The 26,421-nt window shown below is 33.5% G+C and overlaps 5 protein-coding genes and 1 long non-coding RNA gene across 6 annotated transcripts; 2 read left to right on the forward strand and 4 right to left on the reverse strand.

The window, feature by feature from the left end:
• Positions 1-468: 468 nt before the first annotated feature.
• LOC150032860 (uncharacterized) lies at positions 469-1,685 on the forward strand. Its single transcript, XM_090307056.1, has 3 exons — positions 469-658; positions 1,253-1,424; positions 1,541-1,685. The coding sequence occupies exons 1-3, from the start codon at positions 469-471 to the stop codon at positions 1,683-1,685; spliced, it is 507 nt and encodes a 168-aa protein (XP_090163182.1).
• Positions 1,686-4,737: 3,052 nt separating this feature from the next.
• LOC150032861 (uncharacterized) lies at positions 4,738-8,439 on the reverse strand. Its single transcript, XM_090307057.1, has 8 exons — positions 8,098-8,439; positions 7,844-8,049; positions 7,598-7,727; positions 7,021-7,363; positions 6,616-6,831; positions 6,395-6,499; positions 5,751-5,893; positions 4,738-5,097 (listed from the first exon to the last, which is right to left on the reverse strand). Exons 1-8 carry the CDS (start codon positions 8,437-8,439, stop codon positions 4,738-4,740), a joined length of 1,845 nt encoding a protein of 614 aa, XP_090163183.1.
• A 6,493-nt stretch (positions 8,440-14,932) lies between these two features.
• On the reverse strand, positions 14,933-15,419 carry LOC120091792 (uncharacterized). The gene is made up of 2 exons (XM_039049910.2): positions 15,287-15,419; positions 14,933-15,121 (listed from the first exon to the last, which is right to left on the reverse strand). Exons 1-2 carry the CDS (start codon positions 15,401-15,403, stop codon positions 14,933-14,935), a joined length of 306 nt encoding a protein of 101 aa, XP_038905838.1. The 5' UTR covers positions 15,404-15,419.
• LOC150032862 (uncharacterized) lies at positions 15,039-15,601 on the forward strand. The gene is made up of 2 exons (XR_016524708.1): positions 15,039-15,229; positions 15,307-15,601. It is a non-coding gene; the product is annotated as an uncharacterized LOC150032862 (long non-coding RNA).
• A 791-nt stretch (positions 15,602-16,392) lies between these two features.
• On the reverse strand, positions 16,393-20,384 carry ABCB29 (ABC2 homolog 12). The gene is made up of 10 exons (XM_039050445.2): positions 19,581-20,384; positions 19,343-19,429; positions 19,123-19,230; positions 18,723-18,989; positions 18,483-18,566; positions 18,030-18,246; positions 17,789-17,874; positions 17,058-17,245; positions 16,840-16,969; positions 16,393-16,700 (listed from the first exon to the last, which is right to left on the reverse strand). The coding sequence occupies exons 1-10, from the start codon at positions 20,211-20,213 to the stop codon at positions 16,554-16,556; spliced, it is 1,947 nt and encodes a 648-aa protein (XP_038906373.1). The 5' UTR covers positions 20,214-20,384; the 3' UTR covers positions 16,393-16,553.
• Positions 20,385-24,181: 3,797 nt separating this feature from the next.
• On the reverse strand, positions 24,182-25,522 carry LOC120090202 (uncharacterized). Its single transcript, XM_039047744.2, has 2 exons — positions 25,391-25,522; positions 24,182-24,337 (listed from the first exon to the last, which is right to left on the reverse strand). Exons 1-2 carry the CDS (start codon positions 25,520-25,522, stop codon positions 24,182-24,184), a joined length of 288 nt encoding a protein of 95 aa, XP_038903672.2.
• Between the last annotated feature and the right edge of the window lie 899 nt (positions 25,523-26,421).

A 26,421-nucleotide genomic window follows, 5' to 3' on the forward strand; every position in this document is an offset into this window, starting at 1 on the left:
AAAAAAAGGAAAATGGGAAATTATGAGACAGTAGCTTTGACGTAAGATTGCAACACTATTATTCCTCCAAAGATGCGAGACCCAGGGAGTTTCACAATTCCTTGCTCCACTAGTGGAATTTACATCGGACATGCCTTATGCGATCTGAGAGCAAGCATAAATCTCATACCACTATCAATTTTTAAACAGCTAGAAATCGGAGAACTTACACCTACTACAGTTAGTTTTCAATTAGCAAACGGATCTTTGGTGCATCCGAAAGGAAAGCTCAAGGATGTACTTGTCAAAGTGGATAAGTTCATTCTTCTTGTAGATTTCATTATATTAGATTATGAAGCAGATAAAGATATCCTCATCATTTTGGGATGACCATTCCTCTCTATGGGAAGAACTCAGATTAACGTGCATAAGGGAGAAATTACGATGCACATTAATGGCCAACAATTAAAATTCAATATTTTGAAGACGATGAACTACCCCGATGAGATTAATGTGTGTGAGGCAGTTGCGTTGGAGGATGAATGGCCCTGCAAGCTTGAGTTTGAAATTGATGAAGATATGAAATTGGAAGACGAAACCAATGCATCACCTGAATCATGCTATGCGGTGAGAGAAATACAGAAAAATTTCGAACCATTAAGTATGAAAGAGAGAGAAGGCAAGATTAAGCCTTCGCTTGAGTAGTCAACTGTGTTGAATTTAAAGGCTTTGCCTACCCACCTAAAATACGCGTTCCTTGCACAAAATGAGACCCTACCAGTCATTATCTCAGTCACATTCTCAAAAGAGAAAGAAGTAGCTTGTTGAAAGTCTTAAAGAAGTATATCAAGGCAATAAGATAGACTATTGCCGACATCAAGGGTATCAGTCCATCTTATTGCATGCATAAGATAAGACTTGAAAAAAGGCAAAGAGGATCCATCGAACCTCAACACAGGTTGAACCCTGCGATGAAGTGGTTAAAAAGGAAATTATCAAGTGGTTGGACACAGTTATCATATTTCCAATCTCAAATAGCACGTGGGTCAACCTCGTTCAATACGTTCCAAAAAAAAAGGCAGAATGATTGTGGTCCCCAACAAGAACAACTAGTTGATACCCATGCATACAGTCACTAGGTGGAGGATATGCATGGACTATTGAAAGCTTAACACATCGACCAAAAAGGATCACTTTCCCTTACCATTCATTGATCAAATGCTAAATAGATTAGCAGAGAATGATTACTTTTGCTTCCTGGATGGTTACGCAGGGTATAGTCAGATAATGATTGCACTGGAAGACCAAAAGAAGATAACTTTCACATGCCCCTATGGGACATTCGCCTTTCGGCACATGCCCTTCGGGCTGTGCAACGCTCCTAACGCTCCATCTTCTTGGAATATCTCGAAGACTCAGTTTAAATATTCATTGATGATTTCTCGGTTTATGACAAGACGTACGAAATATGTCTGGCAAACCTCGAGAAGATTTTGAAAAGGTGCGAGGATACGAACTTAGTTCTGAATTAGGAAATGTGCCATTTTATGGTAATTGAAAGAATCGTACTTGGGCATAGAGGGTCCAAGTCAGGATTAAAAGTTGACAAAGCAAAGATTGATGGCATAGAAAATTTACCACCGCCTACCAATGTAAAAACCGTAAGAAGCTTATTTGGAACGCCGGATTTTACTGAAGATTTGTGAAGGATTTCTCCAAGATTGCTAGACCGTTGAATTTAAGGATAGCCCCTTTGATTTTGAATCCAACTGTCTAAGCGCATTCAAAAAACTGAAAAAAAATGCACTAGTCAACCCACATATTCTGATCGTACCTAACTGGATGAAACCGTTTGAATTAATGTGTAATGCTAGTGATTATGCGATAGACGCGGTCTTAGTCTAGTGCATAGACAAGGTTCTGCACCCTATCGCTTATGCAAGCAAAACTCTTAACAGTGCTCAAGAAAATTATACCACCACTGAAAAAGAGTTGCTTATGGTGGTCTTTGTCATTGATAGCTTGTAGAAATGCAAGTTATTGTCTCTCAAAAGTTGGAACAATTAGGATTCTTAATGATAAAAACGCATTTGTCTTAAAGAAAAATGCATGGAATTCCTCAAACACCTCTAGTCTTTACAAAAGCATACTTTTTGATATAGCTGCTTCACTAACGCATCTTATCACAGGATTTTAAGAAAAATCGCTTAGTGTCGCAGGCTAAGCTAACTATTGGGTTTTATGTCCTAAAACTCGTGGTATGTAAACAATGGAGCTTATTCTGAAAATTCAATAAAATTTTTATTGAATAGATCTATTGCTTGAATAGAAATCCAATAAACCTAAAAGTCCCTTGACTATTGGATGAGTATTTGAACTTTATGTGGAGACATAAAGGTGGATCAGGTTCGAGTAAATAATCAAAATGATCTATAGTATATGGATAAGATTTGGTACCTTATTCTGGTAACACTATTGGATACGACCTACTCTGTAATTGTTACAAGGAGTTGTAAAGTGTTACAAACGAAGTGATCCTAATTCGTTCATGTTGGACATGAGGAGTAGGGGTGTCCTTGTTCAAAAGAGTTTGTACAAGATCGGACCACGAAATGAGTCACTCTTACTTTAAGTACTATAGTACTGTCTCTCTCCACTTAGTAAGTATGGATCCCTTCATAATTCTTCCTGAACCAACCCCCTAGCTTCAGCAATGTCTGGTTATAGGCATCTTTGTTTGACCACTATTGTTCAAAGGATCACAAACAAAAAATGTTTAAGACAAAGGATTGAAAGTGAAAATGTGATAAGAATTCATATTCAACTAACCGTGTTTATTGGGAATGTGCATAAATGGTACATTCAAGGCAAAATTCTTGTAGTGAATGTGTTGGATCTAAAGTTCCCTAAGAAAAAACATAAAGAGGTTTGACCCAACCGTTATTACGAACAACTTGTGAAGAGTTAACTTACTAATCATGGTTATATCGAGTGGACATAATATATCTACAGTGAAGGGAGTTCAACTATGGGCTTTAGTGGAGTGACCCATTAGTTAACGAATGGGGGTTAGATCGGTCTAATGAATTTAGCCGATTAATCTCAGATCGTTAGAGCCCATGATCTGTAAGTTCATGAGGTCCCCCTACTAGCTCGGAAATGGATTAGTTCTAGAGTAGCCTGATAAGTTAATTTGAAACGTTCAAATTAAAATCAAACGGAATTGAAAAAATATATTTAAATATGATTTAAATATATGAAGATGGATTTGTGTAAAAATTAATTTAATATTGGATATTAAATTAATTAAAATTATTTAAATTCTTTAAATAATTATTTATTAATTTTTTAGAACATTAATTTATGAAATTAATTTGTAAAATTAATAAATTTTGATTTTAGAAATAAAATATGATTTCAAAATCAAAATAGATTTTGGAAATAGAAAATTACACAAAATTGAAAAATGAGTTTTTCATGTTCATCTTCAACTAGCTTACAAGGAACCCACCTCTTCCTTTGGTTTACTCCAAGCATGAGCTGCATCTCATGCAGTACATCTCTTTGTATGATAGTCTGCAATATATTGAAGAGATTAGTGTGAAGAAAATGATGATGAACTAATTGAATTTTTGCTGAAAAATTCGGAGAAGAAGGTGTTCTTAAATGGGTTGGTTCAGTGAGCTTTCTCCATATTCCCCCACAACAAAATCTAGAGCCAAGAGGATAGTAGAAGATCTTGTGGTGGTCTACACAAGAATTTGGAGGATTTCGCAGCTGGAAAATGGAGATTTCAATGTTTCGGCCAAGGTATGTTCATGAAACCCATTAAACTCTGTTTTAGCACGTTTCTTTTATGCCAAAATTAATCAATTAGAATGCTTGTGGATCATGTTTTCTTCCGCTGCGTGATGGTGTCGATCCAACAATTTCATCACATGGTATGATCGCATCACCACGACCCAAGGAGGAAAAATTGTCAGAAATCGCATGTTTAGGCTTCACCATAAAAAACTAACACGCTTTTTGAAAACTCGTAAAAATAGTTTCTCTCGGTCCATCTCGGGCGAGATCGATCACCCAGAATTAGTTAAAAAAAATCAACTTTTTCTAATTTATCGATTGTTTTGGGCCTTCTTGGTATATCTGATTAAGATTTGCTATTTTTTATATAATCTTCCCCAATCTTATATTATTTTTAAATTTTTCCCAAATTAAGTTATGTTTACTGAATATTATATCAAATTATTATATAATTTTTCAAGTCTTTAATACAATTTATGTTTTTGAAAATTATATGAATTTTCAAAATTCCAAATAGGTTTTCCAATTATCAAAATAGATTTTTCAAATTGATTCAACATTATTAAATTTTGTGAAAGATAAAAATTTTCAAAAAATTGGGTAAGATTTGGGATATATACTGAATCTTGGTGTTAATCTGCCCGAGATTCTATCGAAAAAGCTCAAATATATGAATTTTTGGATATTAATTATGCCCGAGATTTCAATGAGAGCTCAAATATATAGAATTTCGGTGTTAATTATGCCTGAAATATCATCGAGAAAGCTCAGATATATAGAATCTTGGTATTATTTTGCTCGAGATTAATATCTATATAATTTCGATGCCGAGAAAGCCCCAAATAATCGATAAATTGGAAATAGTTGAGTTTTAGACTAAAATCTTTTTAAAAATATATATATATAAAAAAAAAAAAAAAAAAAAAATCTAGTTTTATAAGATAAAAAAACGTTTTAATTTTTAAAATTTTCCCCTGACGAGGCCTCCACTCCAGCCTTCTCTACAATCAAACTCGCTCCAACCACTTCGGCACCGTCCGCCGTCATCTTTGCCGCTTTTCCGTTTACAACCTCCTCGGCAACAGACTGCTTCTTCGCGCTGCCTTCTGCCGTCAGTTTCATCTCTGCCACATCGTCCTCTTCCGTTAGATCTAGAACCAGCTCTCCCAGATCGTCCACCTTCGCTCCATTCTTGTGCAAATCGCTACCCAATGCCGACAAGCCTCCTCTATTCGTCAGATCTGGTCGTCGCTGCCCCTCCTGTCCTCGACCCTGAGTGAAACCGGCCTCCCCTCTTCCGTGTCCCTTCCCCGTCTGCCCAGATCCCGTGGTTCATCCGGTTTTTGCACGGTGAGATCCCAACGCATGGAGCCACGATCCATACTCTAGCTCGTCACCTAATGAATGTTCAATAGCCTCACATCCTGAAAGTTATGTCCTATTATTCCACAATTATGGCAAAAATTGGGTGTTAAGAAAAAATGAAGCCCAACCAAGGTCCATTTTCTTTGCTTTATGCTTAACTATTGTTCTAACTAATGAGAGAGAAATGAGAAAAATGGAAAGTATGTAAATTTCATTCTAAAAAACTTCATATAAATACATATAATTCTAAAAATAGATTCCACAATGTTAGCAACTAATCCCACTAACTCCATAAGAATAGGAACTTAGACTTGACTACAACTAAAAATAACTTCAACTATTTCCTAGAAACTAGGAATTGACTAGACCAACTCAAAAACTAATTTGCAGTTTTGAGTTACTAACATCCTCCTAACTCAAATACTGCAAACACCTAATTTGCTCCTAAGAGCTTGAAAACAACTCACACAAAAAGATTTAGTGAAGATATCAGCTATTTGCTCTTCTGAGCTGCAATGTACCAGCTACACTTCTCCTTCTTTCTGCATCTCTCTCAGAACATAATACTTGATCTTAAAATGTTTGGTCATTCCATGAAAAACTAGATTCAATGAAATGGCTAGAGTGGCTTGATTATCCAAAGACACCTTCACACACTTTTCCTGCTTCAGATGCAAGTCATGCATAAATTTCTTCAACCAAACAGCTTGGTTGACTGCTACCGTCGCTGCAATGAACTCAGCTTCTGCAGTTGACTAAGCCATTATATCTTGCTTTTTTTAACACCATGAGAAACGCCATGAGCCAAAAGTGAAACAATAGCCTGAGGTGTTCTTCATATCATCTAATGACCCAGCCCAATCACTATCTGAGTAGCCTTGCAACTCAAAATTTTCAACTTTACCAAATTTGATCCCAAAAGATAGTATGCCTTTTAGATATCTCATAACCCTTTTTCCAGCAACCATATGATTCTTGCTTGGATAGTGAACAAATCTAGATAAGACACTTACAGTGTACATAATGTCAGGCCTAGTGGATGTGAGATACATGAGGTATTTAACTAGACTTCTGTACACATTCTCATCAACAAGTTCCTCTCCATCATCCTTTTACAACTTCTCCTTTTGAATCATTGGAGTGTTCACACTCTTACACTTCTCCATATTGAACCTCTTCAATATCTCTCTTACATACTTCTTCTGACAAAGGAGCATTTCATTCTGCCTTTGCTAAATCTCCATACCTAGGAAGTAATGCATCAGACCTAGATCAGTCATCTCAAATACTTTTATCATTTCTTGTTTGAATATCTCTATCTGAACATCACTTCCTGTCACTAGCAAGTCATCTACATAGAGAGATACAATCACAATAGCAGTACTTGATTTCTTCACATACAGTGTGGATTCACTTAGACTCTTCACATAACCCAGGTTCAACAAGTGATCATCCATCTTGTTGTACCATGCCTAGAATCTTGCTTCAACCCATAGAGAACCTTCTTCAACAAATAAACCTTTTGCTCTCGTCCTGGTATGATGAATCTATCTGGTTGCTCAACATAGATCTCTTCTTCTAACACTCCATTTAGGAATGTTGACTTCACATCTAGCTGATACACCTTCCATCCATGTTGGGCTGACACAGCCAGTAGCAATCTGATTGTGTCCATTCTTGCAACTGGTGCAAAAGTCTCAGAAAAATCAATTCCTCAGACTTGTGCATACCCTTTTACCACTAACCTAGCCTTGAGCTTGTTCACAGAGCCATCTGGGTTCAATTTGGTTTTGAAAACCCATTTGACTCCAATCACTTTCCTATCTGCAGGATTCTCCACCAGCTCCTATGTATTTTTTTTCTCTATCATACTCAACTCTTCCTTCATTGTCTTCATCCACTTGGTATCTGTTTTAGCTTTTTCATATCCTGCAGGCTCTAATGCAGCTACACTACTTTCATACACCTCCCTCAATAGTCTCATCCCTCTGGTTGGTGCATCATCAACTAATTCATCAAGATCTAGAGAGACTTCTTGTTGCTTCACCTTTTCTTTTTCTGTCCAATCCCACTCCTCATCCTCCAAAAACTGAACATATATGCTAATCACCATCTTCTCTGTGTGAGGTTGATAGATCTTGTAGGCTTTGGACACCATGCTATAGCCTACAAAGATTCCTAGTTCGGCCCTCTCACTCAACTTGTCTCTCTTCACCTATGGAACATAAAAAAAAAAAAAAAAAAAAAAAAAAACGAAAGTAGCCAAACACCTTCAAATTTGTCAGTTTTGGTTTAGTATCAAACCAAGCTTCATAAGGTATCTTCTTCTCTAATACCCTCATAGGTAGTCTATTCAATAGAAAGACTACTGTGTTTGCTGCTTCAGCCCAAAATTCCTTTGGCAAGTTTTTCTCATGCAATAAACATCTTGTCAGTTTCTCTCACTGACTCCATTTTGCTGTGGAGAATATAGAGCAGTGAGTTGATGCTCTATCCTAGCTTCTTCATAGAAGGAATTTAACCTTTGCGATGTATATTCAAACCCATTATCAGTTCTCACCACCTGAATCTTACAGCCACTTTAATTCTCAACCCATCTCTTAAATTTCAGAAACACTCAGCTACTTCAGACTTATGCTTCATGAAATATATTCAACACATTATGGTATAGTCATCAGTAAAGATAATGAAATACCTGCTACCATTTAGTGAGAGAGTTGGTTGAGGTCCACACAAGTCAGTGTGGATGAGCTGCAACTTCTCAGTTACTTTCCATCGTGACTTCTTAAAAGGCAGCCTTGCTTGCTTCCCTGTTAAACAAGCTCTGCAGTTTGTTTTCAGCTCCTCTAGAACTGGTACTCCTACTGCCATCTCATTCTTCTGCAGATACTGCAACCCTTTCTAATGAAAATGACTCAACCTCTTGAGCCATAACTCAGTGTCATTCACTTGACACTTGAAAGCTATTTGCTCCTTCTCGAGTGGATCCAACAAAAAGCTCTTGTGTTGCATCTTTATTTTGAATAGCTCATTCTCATTGGAATCAGAAACGAGACATTTTCCTTCTTCAAACAACGCTTTGAATCCCTTCTCTACTAATTGACCAACGTTTAATAAGTTTTGATCAATTTGAAGGACAAACAACACTTTAGTAATCAACCTGGTTCCAACACAGCTCTCTATTGACACTGTGCCCTTCCTCTTTACTTCTAGATACTCACCGTTTCCTATCTTTACCCTTGACTTGAATGACTTGTCAAGGTCCTTGAACAACTCTTTGTCACTTGTCATGTGATTGGTACACCCACTATCAACCAACCAAGCATCACATTGAGTGACTGATGAGAAACAAGTAGCCACAAAGAGTTGATCTTCTTCTTGTTGTACTACAACATGTGCTTCTCTTTGCTATTGAGTTTTTGCTTCCTTACAGAATCGTTCAATGTGCGCCAATAAATGGCATCTTCTACACTTCACATATGGCCCTCTCCAGCATTTGAAATGTGGATGATTCTGCTTCCCACAGTGCTTGCATGTACTACCAGCATCCTTTGCAGCAGACTCTGAGTTACTGCTACCACTTCCCTTCTTCCCTTTCCCCTTCTTCTCTCTTCCACCTTCTCCCTGCTGCACTCTAGCTTTCAATTCCCGCTCAATGCTTCCTTCTTGTCTCATCAACCTCCTCTGCTCTTGTGCTTGAAAAGCACTAACCACTTCTATCACCTTGAGGTTTGAGAGGCCTTTAGTATTTTCTAAGGAAGTAGTGGTTGCTTCATATCTCTCAGGTACTGAAACTAGAATCTTCTGAACAAATCTATTGTCAGATAAATTGGTTTCTGATGCTCTTGCCTTGTTAGCAATCCCAATCAACTTATCTGAGTACTCTTTAATGGACTCATAATTCTTCATTTGTATTCTCTCGAATTCTCGTACAAAGTTCAACACTTTCATGCCTTTAATCCTCTCATCACCTTCATACTCACTTTTGAGGAACTCCTAGATCTCCTTTGCCGACTTCAAGGCCATAATTCTATTGAATATGGTGGGAAACACAGCTACATATAGGCAAGCTCGAGCTTTTGCCTTCTTAGTGACCCTCTCCTTGTGAGTCTTGATCTGATGTATTGTTGGGTTATCAGGAAGTGGAACAATCCCATAGTCTTGCTCAATTACTTCCCAATAATCACAACCCTCCATGTAGACTTGCATTCTGATAGCCCATATCTAGTAGTTTTCACCATCAAACACAGGTGGAGCCAATGATGAAAGACTGTTTGATCCTAATTCCATCTCTAACAACTCTCACAGGTGTATCACTCAGTTTCTCTCGAAGATATTTCAGTGATTCTCACTCACAGATCCCTTAAGAATTGAGGGCTCTGATACCACTGTTGTTCTAACTAATGAGAGAGAAATGAAAAAATGGGAAGTGTGTAAATTTCATTCTAGAAAACTTCATATAAATACATATCTTAAGTCTAAAAGTAGATTCCACAACGTTAGCAACTAATCCCACTAACTCCACAAGAATAGAAACTTAGATTTGACTACAACTAAAAATAACTTCAACTATTTCCTAGAAACTAGAAATTGACTAGACCAACTCAAATACCAATTTGCAGTTTTGAGTTGCTAACATTAACTCTTAAGCAAGTCTCTCATTGGCCAACATGGAAGTGAGTATTGATGAAGAATGAATTTGGGGAGGTGGAAATTTTTTTTTATAAAATGCAAATCAATAGTGGTTTTTTAAAACCAGCCGTGTGCCGAGAGTTTCTTAAAAGAATAAAGATATATATATGAATTGATTTCTTTGCGTTGTCTCACAGTGAGCATTTTTCTTCCTTTTTTGAGAGTTTTGTGAGCTTTGTAAGAGTGATTTGTGAGCAGTTCTTTTGAGAGAAAAGTGAGAGAAATCATTCTTGAACATTGTAAACTCTTGTACTCTACTCCCTACTCCCTGACTATTTTAGTGGAACCTGCATCGATAGCAGAGAACTGAACGTAGGCCATACTGGGTGAACCAGTATAAACCAAGTATTATCTTCCTTTAAACTTTATTATCGTTCTTGTTACTTGAAAGCTTAGGTTAGTTTATCTATTCTTTTAAGCTATCGAGTTACAAATTGTTTATTCCGCATAATTTGGAACTCGAATTTGATCTGGGTCTATTGGATAATTTATATTGTCTAAATTTTGGTTGATTAATTTAGATTAATATATTATTATCTCCTATCAAGTGGTATCAGAGCTGATTGAATTGTAGAACGATGTCAGAAAGAGATGAAAGATTGGTTATTTTTAGTGGATTAGATTTTTCATTTTGGAAGTGTCAGATATTAGATTACTTGCATTCCAAAGAATTGGATTTGCCATTGGAAGGAAAACCAGATGACATGGGAGAAGCGAATGGAAGAAATTGGACAAAAATGTGTTGGGGACTGTTCGCCTAACTTTTACAAAAAATGTGCAAAGCAGTGTACCGAAGGAGACAACCATAGCCGGACTGATGAGGGCTCTATTAACATGTATGGAAAGCCTTCAGTAAACAACAAGGTGTATCTCGCAACAAAATTCTTTAATTGAAAATGGCGAAAGGTACATCAGTCACTGCTCATTTAAATGAATTTGATTTGTTGATAAACAAATTGGATGTTGTTGAATTAGAATTTTCTGATGAAGTAAATGCAATATTGTTGTTGAGATCATTGCCTGATAGTTGGAAAACCATGAAAGCCACACTTTCTAATTCATGTGGTAAAGAGAAATTGCAGTTTTCACAGGTTAGAGATTAAGAGAAATTGCAGCTTTCACAGGCTAGAGATTTTGCGCTCGCAGAAGAGATTCACAGAAAGGATGCAAGTGTTGCTTCTACTTCTAGTTCAGCATTGAATGTGGATAGAGGAAGGAATAATAGAAAAATTCATGGCAACAAAGGCAAATCGAAATACAACAGAGGCAAGTCCAAAAATAGTAGGTTTGAGTGTTGGAACTGTGGTAAGACTGGACACTTGAAAAAGAACTGCAAAGATCTAAAATAGAGTGAGGAGAATGAAACTGGTGCAAATATTGCTATCGATGAAATTCATGATACTCTAACTTTGGCAGTTGAGAGCATTCACGATATATGGGTGTTGGATTCAGGTGCGTCACTTCATACTACTAGTCAATGTGACATTTTGGAAAATTATGTTGTAAGAAATCATGGAAAAGTATATCTTGTTGATGGAGAACCTTTGGACGTTATTGGGATTGGTGACATGAATATAAAATTGGCAAATGGTTCAATTTGGAAATTTTGCAAGGTACGTCATGTTCGAAATATGATGAAAAACCTTATTTCTATAGGACAATTAGACAGTGAAGGATGTGACGTGTTCTTTGGCAAAGGAAACTGAAAGGTTACCAAATGTGTTATAGTAATCGCGCGAGGAAGCAAGTTAGGAACTCTTTATGTCAACAACAATGACAAGAATATGGTGGTCGTTGTTGATAGTTCGAGTCAGACTGATTTGTGGCACAACAGACTGGGAGATATGAGTGGAAAAGGTATGAAAATTCTTCACTCTGAAGGAAAGTTACAGGGACTAAAAGCAGTTGAACACAAGTTATGTAAAAGTTGTGTATTTGAGAAGCAAAAGCGTGTTAGTTTCTCAAAGATAGAAGCAACGCGAAAACAAAAAAGTTAGAGTTAGTTCACATAGATGTGTGAGGGCCTTCTGAAGTATCTTCTCTTGGCAGTTCCAGATATTATGTGACCTTCATTGATGACTCAAGCAAGAAGGTATGGACTTATTTTCTCAAATATAAATCTGAAGTTTTCTCTGTTTTCAAATCTTGGAAGGTTATGGTTGAGAATGAGACAGGTTTGAAAGTTAAAAACTTGAGGTCAAACAATGATGGTGAATATGTTGATGGAGAATTTAAAAAGTACTATGCAAACAATGGAATTGTGATGGTAAAGACCATTTCAGGGACACCACAGCAGAACGGTGTGGCTGAAAGAATGAACAGGACACTAAATGAACGTGCCAGAAGCATGAAATTACATGCAGGATTGCCTAAGACATTCTGGGTAGAGGCAATCAACACGGCAATCTATCTAATCAATAGGAGTTCAACCATATCTCTAGACTTGAAATTGCCTGAAGAAGTCTGAAGCGGTAAATAGGTAAACCTTTCTCATCTAAAGGTTTTTGGTTGTGTGTCTTACATTCACATTGATGCTGCAGACAGGAGTAAGTCAAATGCCAAATCCAAGAAATGTTACTTTATTGGATATGGTGGTGCTGATATGGGGTATAAGTTTTGGGATGACCAAATACTTAAAAGCAGGAATGTGATCTTCAATGAAAAAGTTTTGTACAAACACAGAACAACAGTTGATTCTGACAAAAATAATAGTAAAGAAGAGAAGACTCAATAGATAAGTCTTCCTATGATTGAGACCAAATCAACAGAAAGTGAAGATCAAAGTACAATTACTCCTGAAGAACCAATACAAGAGTTTGAGGAACCAGTTCCAGAACCTGAGGAACTAGTTGTGGTACATAACGAACCAGTTGTTAAGCCTGATGAAGCTTAGAGAACACCACCTATAGTAGTTATGAGGTCTAGCAGGACTATCAGACCACCACAGAGGTATTCTTCTTCTTTAAATTATATATTATTGATTAATAGAGGTGAACCTAAATGCTATGATGAAGTGGTTCAACTAGAAGATTTTGTCAAGTGGGAGTTGGCTATGAAAGACGAAATGGATTATCTTGTGATGAACCATACATGGCAATTAACTGAGTTACCAAGAGGACAGAAAGCTTTGCAGAATAAATGGGTTCATAGAATGAAGCAAGAACCCAATGGTAGCAAAAGATACAAAGCAAGGCTTGTAGTCAAAGGATTTCAACAAAAAGAAGGTATTGACTTTAATGAGATATTTTCTCCTGTAGTTAAACTAACTACTATTAGGACTATATTATCAATAGTGGCAGAAGAGAATCTGTTCCTGGAACAGATGGATGTAAAGATAACATTTCTTCACGATGATTTGGAGGAAGAAATTTACATGGTACAGCCACATGGATTCATAATACAGGGACAGGAAAAACTAGTTTGCAAACTTCAGAGAAGTCTGTATGGTCTCAAACAGGCTCCCAGACAGTGGTAAAAGAAGTTTGATAGCTTTATGAGCAACAGTGGATTTCAAAGGTGTCAGGCAGAACACTGCTGCTACATAAGATCTTAGGGTAACTCTTACATTATTTTATTGCTATATGTTGATGACATATTGATAGCAGGTGCAGACAAATAAGAAATTGTGAAGATAAAAGTTGAGTTATCTAAAGAATTTGATATGAAAGATTTAGGAGTTGCCAAACAAATCTTGGGAATGAAGATCGAGAGAAAAGATGGTACATTGACACTGTCACGAAAAGAAAATGTGAAAAAGCTGTTGAATCGATTTCACATGGAAAATGCAAAACCTGTTAGTACTCCTTTAGCTTGTCATTTTAAATTATCTAAGGAGCACTCACCCACTACTAAGCAAGAAATAGATCACATGGCTAGATTGTCATATGCTTCAGCTATAGGCAGCCTGATATATGTCATGGTTTGCACAAGACTAGACATTGCACTTGCAGTGGGAGTTGTTAGTAGATACATGAGCAATCTAGGGAAGCAGCACTAGGAAGCTGTAAAGTGGATTTTCAAATATTTAAGAGGAACAGTTGATTATGCTCTGCATTTTAAGAAGTCAAATTTTAAACTGCAGGGCTATGTTGATGCAGATTGACAGGTGATACATATGGCAGAAAAAGACTGCAAAAGATAGTAGCTCTTTCTACTACAGAAGCTGAGTATGTTGCAATCACTAAGGCAAGTAAGGAGATGATATGGCTTCAGTCTTTTCTAGAAGTGTTTGGCTTGAAATTAGGAAAAGGGACATTGCATTGTGACAGTCATAGTGCTATTCATTTAGCAAAGAACCTAGTGTTTCATTCGAGAACGAAACACATACAGGTGAAATATCATTTTATTCGATCAGTTTTGGAAAACGGGGTACTAGTGCTTGAAAAGACTCCAGGAAGTCAGAATCTAGCAGATATGTTTACCAAATCTGTTCCTGTCACTAAACTGAAATTGTGTGCAACTTCAGTTGGACTTCTTCATGAATAGAGAGAGGAGTTGCTACCGTTGTAGGGGAGACATGATGCCTGTTTGGTCTCCAAGTGGGAGATTGTTAAGAAAAAATGAAGCCCAACCAAAGCCCATTTTCTTTGTTTTATGCTTAACTCTTAAGCAAGTCTCTCATTGGCCAACATGGAGGTGAGTAATGATGAAGAATGAATTTGTGGTGGTGAAATTTTTTTTTTTATAAAATGCAAATCAGTAGTGGTTTTTGTTTCTTAAGCAAATAAAAAATATATACATATGTTTTCGAATTGATTTCTTTGTGTTGTCTCACACTGAGCATTTTTCTTCCTCTAGTCCTTTTGAGAGAAAAATGAGAGAAATCATTTTGAGTATTGTAAACTCTTGTACTCTTCTCCCTAAACCAGATGTTATCTCTCTTCCTTTAAACTTTATTATCGTTCTTGTTACTTGAAAGCTTAGATTGGTTTATCTATTCTTTTAAGCTTCGGGTTACAAATTGTTTATTTCACATAATTTGAAACTCAGAATTTGATCTGAGTCTTGGATAATTTATATGATCTGAATGTTGGTTGATTAATTTAGATTGATATATTATTATCCGTATCATCCATCAATTTCTCATACAAAATCACAATCCACATCTCCTCTGCCATTGAGCCGAGTCGAATTTTAACTCCCATGCGAAGTGGTTGTGTGACATCCACCCGTACCCGTACTCGTAGAGTTTTCCCCCAAAGCTGTCCATCTTCATTGGCGTCAATTCGATCCACAGCCCCCACCAAATTTCCGAGCAATAAGGCCTTGTTTCGAGAGAAGCCTGCAAATGGGAGATCATGGAAATTCACCCAAAAAGGAGAATGTCAATTCAAGATGTTATGCCCAACCACACCAATTTGCATTTGGTCTACAACACCCCATATCCGAGGTATCATTGCCCTAAAAATATTAGAATTCACAGCCTTCTTTGTCAAAGTTTACCCACCAACTTCATTTGTTTATCAGTCAATTCAAGATCATCGTCTTCAAAATCTACCACCAATTTTTCAGAATCTCCCAATCGCATGGTCTCTACTGACTTCACCAAACTATCCGCCTCCATGGCCACAAGAGCCACCAACAGTAGAATAAAAAAGATGGGCTAAATCGAAGCAGCCCCCTTGCCGGAGAACAAAAGTCGCCACCGTTTTTCTAAAGTTTCTCGTTGTGAGAAAACCTAGAACCAGAGAGCTGCAATTGTATAAAATTAAAATTATGACTACAATTAAATTAATCATCAAATACATATTCTTTTCTTTTATTTTCTTTTATTTTTTTTTCCAACCATAACGTAACTCAACTGACATAATACTTGTACTATGAATTCGATTTTCCTACCCCACACTTTAATTACAATATCTTTAAAAAAAAAAAAAAAGACAACTTGAATTACGAAATTTATCATTAAAGTTTAATAATAAAATGGATGATTTCTTTCCCTAATCCTCTTATTCCCAGTAATTTCGATTCATTTTCAACAAAACAAATTTGAATTTTTTTTATTTTTGCAAATGTGTTGAATTAAATATGTAAAGTGGGAGAATCAAACATCTAACCAATTGAGCTATGCTCATTTTGGCACAAATTTGAAATTTTGTTGTCACATTTGATTAACATTTAATTTTTCAAAATTGAAATGTTAATTTTATAGTTTTTTCCACACCCTTTTCCTTTATTTATATATATATATATATATATTAATCCATTATATATACTATGCTTTAATATATTGATCAAACATATATACTTCATTTATATATATTACACTTTGACACGTATGTTAAAGACTTTTTTCTCAATTTAAATTATATTAAATACTAAAACTATTGAAAATATTTAACAAAATATCACTATCCATCAATAATAGACTACGAATGGCATTATGCTATATTTATAAATAAGTTGGCTCATTTTTTTTTATTTGAAAATAATCCTTTTATACAATATATCATAAATTTATTAAATATAGCTCGGAATGAAATAATAATATAACTCTTACATTATTAAATATACTCCAAGTCTATGGAATATAAACGTGGAATGGAACAAATATATAAAAACAAATAAATATAAATATATAGTAAAATTGAGAAAAAAAAATAGATTAAGTAAAAAAAATGAAAAATGAAATGAAAGAACTTTTGGGCTACAAATAGATATTACAGATTGGCGGATGTCAGAGTTGATATATATTTTTTATGATACAATGATGCTCAAATCACCAACCCAGTTTTCACCAATGAGTTATAATCACCAAGGGAAATAGCAGAGCGAGGTAGCTCCTCGAGCTTCCCACCATCTAAAATGAACACTCGCTTGGCCATCAGTATAGTTTCCAATCGATGAGCAATTACCAGCACCTATTAATATTATATTCATTCAATCCAACCAAGGCAAATGTAAAGCAGAAATTATAAGAAACCAACAGAAAATCCAACTACAGTAAAATAAGCATGAATTAAAAGAAACAAAATAAACAAGCTAAGCTTCTCATCTTACAGTATGATTTTCCATCAGGCGCTCCAAAGCTTGTCTGACCAGTAACTCGGACGTGCTATCCAATGCAGAAGTCGCCTCGTCCAAAACCAAAATAGATGAATTTTGATAGAGTGCCCTTGCAATGGCTAGTCTGCCATATTAAAGGACAGGTAAGTTTAACCCATTACAAGAACCAGATAGAGGAATCCTATAATAGTTAAGTAGAATTAAAATTTTGCCTTTGCTTCTGTCCACCACTCAATGTTAAGCCCCTTGGTCCAATATATGTATTGTATCCTTTCGGTAACCTTCTGATAAACTCATCTGCATTTGCAATTTGTGCCACTTCCTTGACCCTCTCCATGTCGATTTCCTTTGTCAGATCATAATATCCTATGTTTTCAGCTACAGTTCCTGAGAAAAGGATCTGAAAACAAGAACCAATGTTCATATAATTCATCAAGGTTATCATGGACAGTTTTTTTTTTTTACTAACACAATCATGGACAATTACACCATGTATTCATTTCTTAGAGGCCAATTGATTACTTGAATGAATTAAGGGATGAACCAAGATTCGAACCTCATACCTCATGAGAAGAAGTACAGGCTAATTATCATTTGTATTTGAGTACATGCTAATTATGATTGAGTTATATTGACTTTGGTAGAGATGAACCAAGATGAAGGTCAGTACTGTTACAATAATAACCTGAGAAGCATCGGTATGATCCTCCAATAATAAATTTGGTTAAATTTTAAATTTAGCCTGGAACTTTAAAACTTTAGAAAGCTTGGGTTACATTCCAAAGGGAAGTCAACGTATAGCTGGAAACTTATAAGAGAAGCAAAATTAAAATCCCCCGAAGTAATTACCATGGAACAAGGACGACTATGCAGCATTGACATACAGTGTACTTTTGTTTACATCACAACAAAATGTATGAACAACTAATCACCAATCGCTCACCATGTCTTGAGAAACTAGACCAACATTTCTCCGCAAACTTTTAAATCGAACTGTCCGAATATTGTGGTTATCAATAAGTATTTCACCTATTCAGAGAAAGAACAATATCTATATCATGAAAGGTTAAAGAATGTGTGTGGCAAAACAAAAGGAAACAATGTGAAATCTTGAAGCCAGAAAGGGAACTATTAAAAAAGGGATCTGAGAAACCGAACTAATGACTATAATATAAATAATTTACCAGATAATGGGTCATAAAGGCGAAGAAGCAATTTAACAAGTGTTGTCTTTCCTCCTCCAGAAGGTCCCATGAAAGCAACTGTTTCTCCCGCTTTGATATGGAGGTTCAATCCATTCAAAACAAGAGGCATGTTGCTCCCATAGGCAAATGAGACGTTACAAAATTTTAAGTCCCCCTTCAGACAGTTTAAATCAACGGCATCACATGTCTCAGTCACCTATAATCAAAGATTATCCATTAAATCAATGGAAGAAAATTAATCTTTGCAGATGGTATTCTCAACATTCATAAAAAATGAGAAAATGACATTCATAAAACTTTCTAGTTATAAACTTGCTTGCCTTCAATGAAAGCTCATAAAGCGATCATTTATTCCATACATTACTAAAAATGATAAACTGAAAGCCAAAAACGTATGTCTAAAGATAAATTTAAAATCAATTAGAAATTTACCGTAGGTTCGAACTCAATCAACTCAAACAAGCGTTCAATGGCAGGTTCACCTTCCTTCAACTCATTGTATGCCTTTCCAATTTTCTGTATAATTGTTACACATTCGGAAGATCGAACTTAAAACTTATGCAAAAAAGAACCTCAACCAAGAAAAGAAGGAAAAAAGAATAAAAGAAAAAGGAAAACCAAACACTGGACTATAAAATACATATAGAAGCTCTTGTCATAACATAGTATCACCTGAACTGGTTCAATGAGAAAACCCAATGACGTGACGAATGAAACCATGCTACCACTACTAAATGAATGTCTTGAAACCACCAGAAAACCAACACAAAGCATTGATAATGACACAAAATATAGAGCTTGTACAACATGAGGTACAAAAGCCTTCATCTTCTTCTTCTTTAGACGTTCATACATGTCAGTGTGAGCAAGCCTCTGAAACCTGATATTCTCGCAAAACTCTGCGCTGTTAGCTTTCACAAATAGAAATGCTGGGAGGACCTATTACATAATCACAAAGATTAAAAAAATAACTTAATCATTAGTCTTGAGAAGTGAATTGACAAACATGATTTAGATTACAATTTCACCTGGGAAAAATACACTCTTGAGTAAACTTTTAGTGAAGATATACCTCATTTAGATAGGATGAAAGATTAGCAATGCTCAGACTTGCCATTTTAGATATTTGGCGTTGTCTCTCACCAAGATAGGCAATGACAAGAGCTACACATGGAATAACCTGAGATCAGGAAAAGACAACCAGACTCACCATATGATGCCCCTGAGAAAACGCTGCAAAGAAACAATCAAAACAAGATAATTTGAACTCCTGCTTTCTTTTCAATTCTTACCATAGCTGCAATCAAGGAAAGGACAGGGCTAATAGCTAACATTTGGGTCGCCATTGCTGACAACTGCAACATACTGGGCACTACGGTCTGTAATATAAATGAAGCTACAAATAAAAACTAGAAAGTTAAGAACCAAATGATTAAGTTCCATTTCTAAAAAACTCAAATTATACCAGTTCATTAAAATTCACAATACATGTAGTTACTGTGCAAAAAGAGAGATCTCAATTTCACTCACATTCAGGAGAGAATACACAGTATCCGCCACATCAGAGGCCTCCGCGGTGATCCTGTAAGCAATATCGCCAGAAGAAATACCAGACCCACCTTCGAAGAAATCCAAGTCCATCGCCAGAACTCTCTCGAAAACACGAACACGGATTTCGTAAATGGCATTCAACGCCGCATCCCAAATGAAGGCTTCTTGGCAGTAACTCGCAACGAAACGAGCGAACACCAAAATCCCCAAAACCAAACCCTGACCCCACAACTTGATTACATCGATCTTGTCGATAATCGAAGAAAATTTCCCGATCTTAGGCACGAGTAGGGATAAAGAGGAAACGGAGACAATACTACAGAGCCAACCAGCAAGGATATGCTTACGCTGGGAGAGAATATAGGGAATTAGGGATTTGAACGTTTGAAAACTGCGAAGAAGAGGCCGATGCGATCGGGATTGAGAATGTTCGATTATGGGGTCAGAGGAATTGATTAAATTGACGGATTCGAATGCTAATGGTTTTATTCGGACAGGAAGATTTGGGATCTTGGTTTCGAATCTGGAGAAATGAAGAGAAATTGATTTGGGATTGAAGAAGAGAATCTGAGTTTTTGGAAGAAGAAGAGAAGATTGCAGAGCGATGCACATTTTTCCGTTGGTTACTCACGAAGCGCGCGAAGAAAAAGACGATAGGTTCTACATTTTCTGGAGGGATAATTGCCCAAAACATTCTCTAAAATGGCAAAACATCCCATTTTTTTTTAGAAAAATGTCAAATGTCCATTTTAAATGTCATGACCATATGAAATGAGAATATTATCCTTCTTTTTTTCTTTCTTTTTCTTCTTCTTCTCTAATGCGAGAAACCTTTTTTCTAGCTTCTTCTCCTTTGTACATCTTCTTCTTCTTTGGTATGACGAGTCCATACAAGCAACTAACTTTAATGAGCAAGAGCGAGAGAGAGGAGTGATTTTGTGAGTGAGGAAACAAAAAGCGAGATGAGGAGAGTGAGAGACATAGTGATTTGTGAGTGGAAAAAAGAAGAGAGCAAGATGAGTAAGAACGAGATTGCTTTTTTGCATGCGCATGAGTACGTTTTGGTAATTTCACCGGAATTTGACGTTAGCAAATGATTATTTGGCATTTTTTCAAAAACTGGGTCATTTCACTTTTTTTTTTTGTTTTTGCCTAATTTTTAGGTCATCCATGGAGCGGACCCGTTTGAAATGAGAAGGACATAACAACAACGAAGAATAGAAGAAAATAAAATAAATAATAAATAATTAAAAAAATACATTTTTAGTCCCTTATGCTCTGTTTGACATTAGGATTTTGACAGAAATGATTTCAAATAACATGATTTTAAATGCAGGAAATGATTTCAAATTATTTGGATCCTAAATGACTTGAGATAATTTAGATTTGAGATCATTTAAATTAAAATTTCTTGTTTGGATACTTACGGGAAATGAAAAGAAAGAATGAGATTTTACTTTTTTTGCCCTTATATGTTGCAGGAGATTATATTAATAATTATAAATTACTTTTATATCAAATAACAATATTAATTACATAAAATTTGAAGAACAAATTATTTAATTAAAACAAATTAACTTGTTGAATAAAAAATTACAAATGTCATAATCATGATCAAACGAAAGATCAATAAAAGAAAATAATGTAAAAAGAACCACAATTAACAAAGTAAAAAAACAAACTAGAAACTAACCTGATGAAATAATGTGAAGAAATTAGAAAGAAGATGAACTGAAACAAAAATGATATAACATAGGAAGATTGGGAGGGTTTTAGTTATCATAATATATATATATATATAAAAATCTATAAAAATGATCTTGGAAGGTTTTAGTTATACTGTTATAGTAGTATAAAAAATTTCTTACAAAAGATTATGTGGGGGTAAAATCGGAAAGAAATATTTTTTTAGTTTAAAATCCATTTAAATTCGATGCTTTTGGATGTTAATTGATTTCAAATCATTTACTATTTTAATCTATCCAATCAAAATTAGTTATGATTTGAAATCATCCCAAATCCTTGCATTCCAAAAATTTTAATTCTAATTTATGTTATACTTCTAGTGTTTAAGTTATGAGTTTAGTTTTAATTTAGTTTTCCTAAATTTTTAAAATATTACAATTTTAGTTTTGTTACTATTTAAGTCTTAAGTTTCAAATATACACTTTAACCTTGATTTTTTTTTTTTTTTTTTTTTTTGTAAATATGCATTTTTTTTATTAATTAATTTTAAATAGTTATAAGAATTATAATTAAAGAAATTCACAACTTTTCACCATTATTAAAATAAAATTTAAAATTTCACTTCATAATTATTTTATATTAATTAATAGACATTAACACCAATGACCAAATATGAATATTTAGTTAAAAATCGAATAATTTTACTTTTCCTTATAAATTAGGTGTAAACTATGAGGTGATTTCAATTATATACCAAAATAATATAAAAACCCTAGCAATCTAAAAATTAGGAACCCTTCTAACGAGCCTCCAATATCAATTCTAAAATCTCCCCATCCATTTTATGTTAATCCAGAGGGAATGATTAGATTTGGATTAGCTATCGATCAAGGACCAAGAGATAACGAGAAGGAGTTCTTCACTCCAAATTTGAACACTTTATAAACAAGTTGATCAGACCTACTTGAATGTTCTTGGCATGTAACTTTGACTCAATAATTACTAAATGGTGATGAGACGCTGTGTCATCTACTAGAGAATTTCATTAAAAAAAATAAAAACATAAAACTCAAAATTGTTCCGTACAACCTAATGACCATCCTTTGAATAGTCTACCAAAACCCTAACGTATACCACATCTTAGATTTTAATAAAATGATAAGATTACTCTTATTTAATATGTTTAAGAAAGGATATAATTTAAAACAATAAAAACTGGATTGATATTATAAAAGAAAATATAAATAATAATTTTGAGCCCTAGGCGGTTCATATCACATTGAAAAATTTTATTTCAACTCTCAAAGTTCGAACTTTTTTTCTAAACAATCTTTGAAATCTTTTGCTGTTAAAGTTAGATTTTTTTTTTCCAAAAAAAGTTTGTGTATATTTATGTATTGTTTAAGTGAACAAATCTAAATAACTATAAAAACTAAATGTAGGGATTCATTTTTAAGAAGAAAAAATTGGAGTAGTGATATTGAAAAGCGGAAGAAGACAATATGTATTCAAATTTTTCGTCTTAAAAATGTTTTTGTCTATAAAGTTAAGGAAAAAAAGCTACCATGGTTGTTGTATTCCAACTCCAAATTTTTTTAAATTGAAATAGTTAAGATATAATTGAAATGAATCCATAATTTATGAGAAACTTTTATAATTTAACTAAAATAACAAAAATAGAATTTTTTTTCTCAAAAGAAAATATTAAATCCTAATAATATTTCTAAATAAGTATTTTATTTACAAAATATTATACAAAAAATTATAATTTAGGTTGTAAACATTATTCATCTGTCAAATATACTAGATTGGGTTAAACATAAAACTCAGTTTACTTTTTTAGTTGAACCATTACTGTAGGGGTAGACATCCAAGTATCATTGATTGTTAATTGGTAATTTTATCCACTGACTTGAATTAGCTAATTAAGTCATATATTTTTTAATGATAAATTTTATATATATATATATTCTGTTTGAATTTCTTTCTAATGTAGTGGCCTAGTTGTGAAGCATTTTTCCCTTTTAAAATTTGTTTCTTGATTTTCAGTTTGTAAAAATATTCCAAACTATGTTTTTGTTTAGTTTGATTGTTCTTTTCCCATAAGATATGAATCAAAGGTGAATATCAATGTCAATCTCTATATTTAAATTTTAATTATACAGTTATATTGAATAATATATTAGTAGAATATGGAAATGGACAAATATTTGTATGAATAAAAATATTTATGAAAATTATTTAAAGTAATAATTGAATTATATTTAACTTTCAAACTAAGTTAGAGATTTTTTTTAATAAGTATTAGTGTTTATATTGAGATTAATGGATGATAATTTGTTGTGTTTGATGTGTATTTAATAATATGGATTTTGAACCCTCCAAGTTTGGTAAAAGAGATTGGTCAAATTGCATATCTAAGCTTTCAAATAAATTATTATAAATTACCAAAATGTTAATAAACAAAGTAAAAAATAAATAAATAAATAAAATAAAATAAAATAATTTTTACTTCAACTTTTAAGTGATTAAGATTTGATTTTTTTTTTTTTTTTTTTTTTTTTTTTTTTGCTAAGATTGTATTATTTAAATGGTTGAACTGTGTTGCGTGGTAAGAAACACCAACAAAGCTCAAGTAGGGTTTATATATATAACATAAAATCATGTAAACAATATATATTTAAATTAAAAACAAAAAAAAATAAAAATAAAAATAAAAATCTCTCTTTCTTTTGATATTCTAACAAAAGAGAACCATTTTCTCACCATCACTTTTTTTTTTACTCTTTCCCATTAAACAACACACATCAAACAACATTAGGAAAAAAAAACAAAAAAAAGAGGTAAAAATTGGAGTAAGAGGGAGGGAGGAGCAAAGTTAAAAGAAAAATGAATCAGTTTTCTCGCAATTTTTTAACAATGGCGAAGGCAGCCACCGCTACGGCGGCAATGATGCCGGAGACGATGAATGTCGTCTTCAATGTCTGCATCGTTTCCTTCTTCTTCGCCCGCTTTCGTTCTTCTTCTTCTGCTTTTCTCTTCTCATGTTCCTGAAATTATGTTTCACAAATTATTTTTCAATTCTGTAACAAATTCTTTCTATATTCACTCTATATCTAATAAAATTCTCTTAACTTTAAAAAAATATATATAACATATGATTTAAATTTTCTTTTTGCATTTAATAGATCAATAAATTAAATAAATATTAAATAATTTTTTTTAAAAAAAAAAATATTTTGGGTGGAGAATTGAATCTATGATCTAACATACTCATTTTGGCAAACAAGTTAATTTTTCTTTTAAACATCAATGATCTTTTTAATACTTTTTAAAGTCACGTATAGATAAGATAAAGATTAGACTTTATCTGATAACCATCTGATTTTTTGTTTTTGAAAATTAAGTCCATAAACACTAGAATTTCTCTTTGCCATGTACTTTTTTTACCTATCAATGGTTAAAGAAATCGAGCCAAATTTTGAAAACTAGATTTTAAAAAAAAACTTGTTTTTTATTTTAAAATTTGGCTAAAAAATCAACTATTTTACTTAAAGAAGATGCAAGAAGAAAATCATCTTAATTTTCAAAAATTAAAAACAACAAATGAAATAATTTCTAAAAGGACCTTATAAATTGAATTTCTAATTCAAATACAGGATTTTGGTTTGCAATCTAACTTTTTTATTTTTTTTTTAATTTAGAGGGTAAATTAAAGGGAAATAACATTATAAATTTTTATACTTGCTTGACAAGTATTTAATTTTTGAAAATTATACCAATAATATTTGTAGCTAGATTTTTTTTTTTTTTTTTTTTTAATAATTTACATGTTTAGATGTTTGCAAAACCCAATCCAATTTTTGAAAAGTAGGGGAAAATGTCAATTTTTACAAAATTATTATTTAAAAAAAAATCTATACGAATTTAAATATTTCAGGTAGAAAAGATAATAAAAATTAAGCATATTTGGTATAGCCTTAATTTTTTTTAATTCATTTTTCAAGTTAAGAAAACACTACATCACTCCCCTCCATCTCCATAAATTGAATTTCGAGATTATTAAGAAAATTAAATTCATCAAAAAAGAAAAAAGAAAAAACCTTATTTTCCAAAGATGCAGCAACTTGAGAGGAAATGGGATCGACTTCAACGTGCTTGTTATGGCCGGGGTTTAAGTCTCTGTCCACGTCCACAGCCGGAAACCCTTCCCCATCTCTTCCTTGGCTCGACATTTATTTTTTTTATTTTTTATTTATTTTTTTTTTAATTTTTAATTTTAATGTTTTTTAATTTTTTTTAATTTTTACCTTTTTCTTCTTTTAAGTTGGAGAAAACAGAAACTAAAAACAAACTTATTGGCTTCGGTATTATATTCACTTCCAGTGGGAGGGATAGTGTGACACGTGGAGACAATCTAGTGGTTCAATTGTAATTAACTACCAATCAGGAACTACTTTCTTTTATTAACCGTCAACGTCCCGTGAATGCCGTCCGGATTTCCTTCTTTGGTTAAAATTTCTTTACCTTCTCATTTTGCCTTTCATTTTTAAACATATACCTATTTTAGCCTTATTTTAATAGGTTATTTATTTATTTATATAAAATTCGATTAAATAGCCTTTTCTTGATTTAGATTTAATAATTAATAAATTTTTTAATATGATATTTGATTAAATAGTTATTTATTGATTCATTTCACAACCTTTATTTAAATAGATGTAATGTGGTTAAATTGAGTTCTTTGCCGGATATGCCCTTTCAACTCTCCTTTTCTCCATTTCGCTCTCTTTCTGTACTTCTTAATTCCTTTTCACCTTTATCTTTTCTTTTTTCTTTTGTTTTATTTCCATTTAAATTAATTTTCATGTTAGCATGAAAAGCATAAAGGTTCAATCATGTTAAAAGTAGGATGTTCAGAAAATTCGATGATCTAAAAAAAAATTTATGAGTTAAGTTGGTTCATAGATTCACCTATATAACCAAATCAGCTCAAACTAACCCGAATTTATTATTAACTTTAAAATATATTTTTTTTATTATTTATAACACAATTATTTATACATAAGTTGATTTTAATTTTATTTAATTCTAATATTTTTTTTAATAATGTATTTTTTTTAAATAAATGATT

The sequence above is a fragment of the Benincasa hispida genome, chromosome 11 (genome assembly GCF_027475165.1).
Source record: "Benincasa hispida cultivar pf3 chromosome 11, pf3_genome.v1.1, whole genome shotgun sequence".
NCBI classification, from domain to species: Eukaryota; Viridiplantae; Streptophyta; class Magnoliopsida; order Cucurbitales; family Cucurbitaceae; genus Benincasa; species Benincasa hispida.

Coding starts and splice junctions, on each gene's coding strand:
- LOC150032860 (XM_090307056.1), top strand. CDS start 469: ATGAACTACCCCGATGAGATTAATGTGTGTGAGGCAGTTGCGTTGGAG. Junction 659..1,252: donor AAGTATGAAAGAGAGAGAAG/GCAAGATTAAGC, acceptor ATGGTTACGCAG/GGTATAGTCAGATAATGATT. Junction 1,425..1,540: donor TATTCATTGATGATTTCTCG/GTTTATGACAAG, acceptor GGTAATTGAAAG/AATCGTACTTGGGCATAGAG.
- LOC150032861 (XM_090307057.1), bottom strand. CDS start 8,439: ATGACAAGTGACAAAGAGTTGTTCAAGGACCTTGACAAGTCATTCAAG. Junction 7,364..7,597: donor ATTCTCCACAGCAAAATGGA/GTCAGTGAGAGA, acceptor TATGTTCCATAG/GTGAAGAGAGACAAGTTGAG. Junction 6,500..6,615: donor GAAGCAAGATTCTAGGCATG/GTACAACAAGAT, acceptor CTCTCTATGTAG/ATGACTTGCTAGTGACAGGA.
- LOC120091792 (XM_039049910.2), bottom strand. CDS start 15,403: ATGGAGGCGGATAGTTTGGTGAAGTCAGTAGAGACCATGCGATTGGGA. Junction 15,122..15,286: donor CTGATAAACAAATGAAGTTG/GTGGGTAAACTT, acceptor TCCCATTTGCAG/GCTTCTCTCGAAACAAGGCC.
- ABCB29 (XM_039050445.2), bottom strand. CDS start 20,213: ATGTGCATCGCTCTGCAATCTTCTCTTCTTCTTCCAAAAACTCAGATT. Junction 18,567..18,722: donor TTCTCATTGAACCAGTTCAG/GTGATACTATGT, acceptor ACAATTATACAG/AAAATTGGAAAGGCATACAA. Junction 16,701..16,839: donor GCCTGATGGAAAATCATACT/GTAAGATGAGAA, acceptor TAATATTAATAG/GTGCTGGTAATTGCTCATCG.
- LOC120090202 (XM_039047744.2), bottom strand. CDS start 25,522: ATGTCGAGCCAAGGAAGAGATGGGGAAGGGTTTCCGGCTGTGGACGTG. Junction 24,338..25,390: donor CTGCATCTTTGGAAAATAAG/GTTTTTTCTTTT, acceptor ACATAATTTCAG/GAACATGAGAAGAGAAAAGC.